This window comes from Sinocyclocheilus grahami, unplaced genomic scaffold, assembly GCF_001515645.1.
Source record: "Sinocyclocheilus grahami isolate Dianchi unplaced genomic scaffold, SAMN03320097.WGS_v1.1 scaffold135.1, whole genome shotgun sequence".
NCBI classification, from domain to species: Eukaryota; Metazoa; Chordata; class Actinopteri; order Cypriniformes; family Cyprinidae; genus Sinocyclocheilus; species Sinocyclocheilus grahami.
In genome coordinates, this window is record NW_015505314.1 from 640 (window position 1) to 1,724 (window position 1,085).

The 1,085-nt window shown below is 40.8% G+C and overlaps 1 protein-coding gene across 1 annotated transcript in view; it reads right to left on the reverse strand.

Annotated features, from left to right (window-relative positions):
- Positions 1-1,085, reverse strand: part of LOC107590977 (liprin-alpha-2-like) — a 147,358-nt gene continuing 146,273 nt past the window's right edge. Inside the window, exons 18-20 of the mRNA XM_016279948.1 lie at positions 552-679; positions 295-473; positions 1-95 (exon numbers count right to left, since the gene is read on the reverse strand). Of these exons, the coding sequence (XP_016135434.1) occupies positions 1-95; positions 295-473; positions 552-679 (402 nt within the window). The remainder of the gene's footprint in view (positions 96-294; positions 474-551; positions 680-1,085) is intronic.

Genomic DNA, 1,085 nt, shown 5'->3' on the forward strand with positions numbered 1-1,085 from the left:
TTACTTCTTTTTAAGCCTGCGATCTTTCTCCGCCTGTGTTCCCAGTTTGCCCACCGCGATATCCTGACCCAGAAGCTCAGGATCGGATACATTCCCTACTGATGGAGAAGATCCATTAACCCATCATCTGATAATGTTAAGAGTAATAATTATATTGACGTTCAACTCTAGATCAGTGTTTTAATCAGATTAATCCATATTGAAAAGGACTGTTTTCTCTGTGATATATACAAATCTTAACTCGGATCCTCCCTTTAAAAGCTCATGTGTCTCTATGTCTACCAAATTTCTCACCAAGTCCTGGTCCCATAATCTCTTTCCCCAGCTGCCCCAGTCTGGCCTTCTCTTTCTTCCCAAACAGTCGTCCAATGGAGGACTTGATGCCCTTCTTCTTTGGCTGTTTGTGGAGGGAGTCCTGACTGCTGGCTACACTGCTCAGAGCACTGGCCTCTGTCTCTAATGTAGTCGTCAGGCTGGAGACAGACAAACAGATTAACAGTGGGAAAGTCAGGTTATGTTTGTACACAGCACATGTCTGGCTGCTGTCTCACCGTGCGTCATTGTGCGAAGAAGCAGGTAGCGTGTGGGTCATGCGGACTTGGCGAGGTGTGGGAGGTGGCGAGGTCTCGCATGTGATGGTGGCCTTGTCCTCTCGACCGTCCTCGTCCACCGCTGCGATCTGTTACAGACCGAATTTGAATTAAAGGAGTTCAACCACAAATTAAAATACTATCATTTAATTACCCTCATGTCATTCCAAAACTGCATGACTTTTGTCGAACAAAAAAGAAGATATTTTGAGACACGTCTCAGTGTGTTTTTTGCACATATAGTGGAAGTCAATAAGGGCTTCAAAAAAATTTTTTGGTTCCCAATATTCTTTTAAATATCTTGAGGGTATGTTTTTGGGTGGAAAACACAATATTTTTAATAATACATAGATATTAATACAAGATATGTTTCATACAACATACCGGGTTTTCCACAAACCTCAGCTAATAATAATTGATGTTAATAATAAATATTAGTATTGATCAATCATAATCAAAAGTAACAAATGTCACCCACACACTGATTTTTTTTTT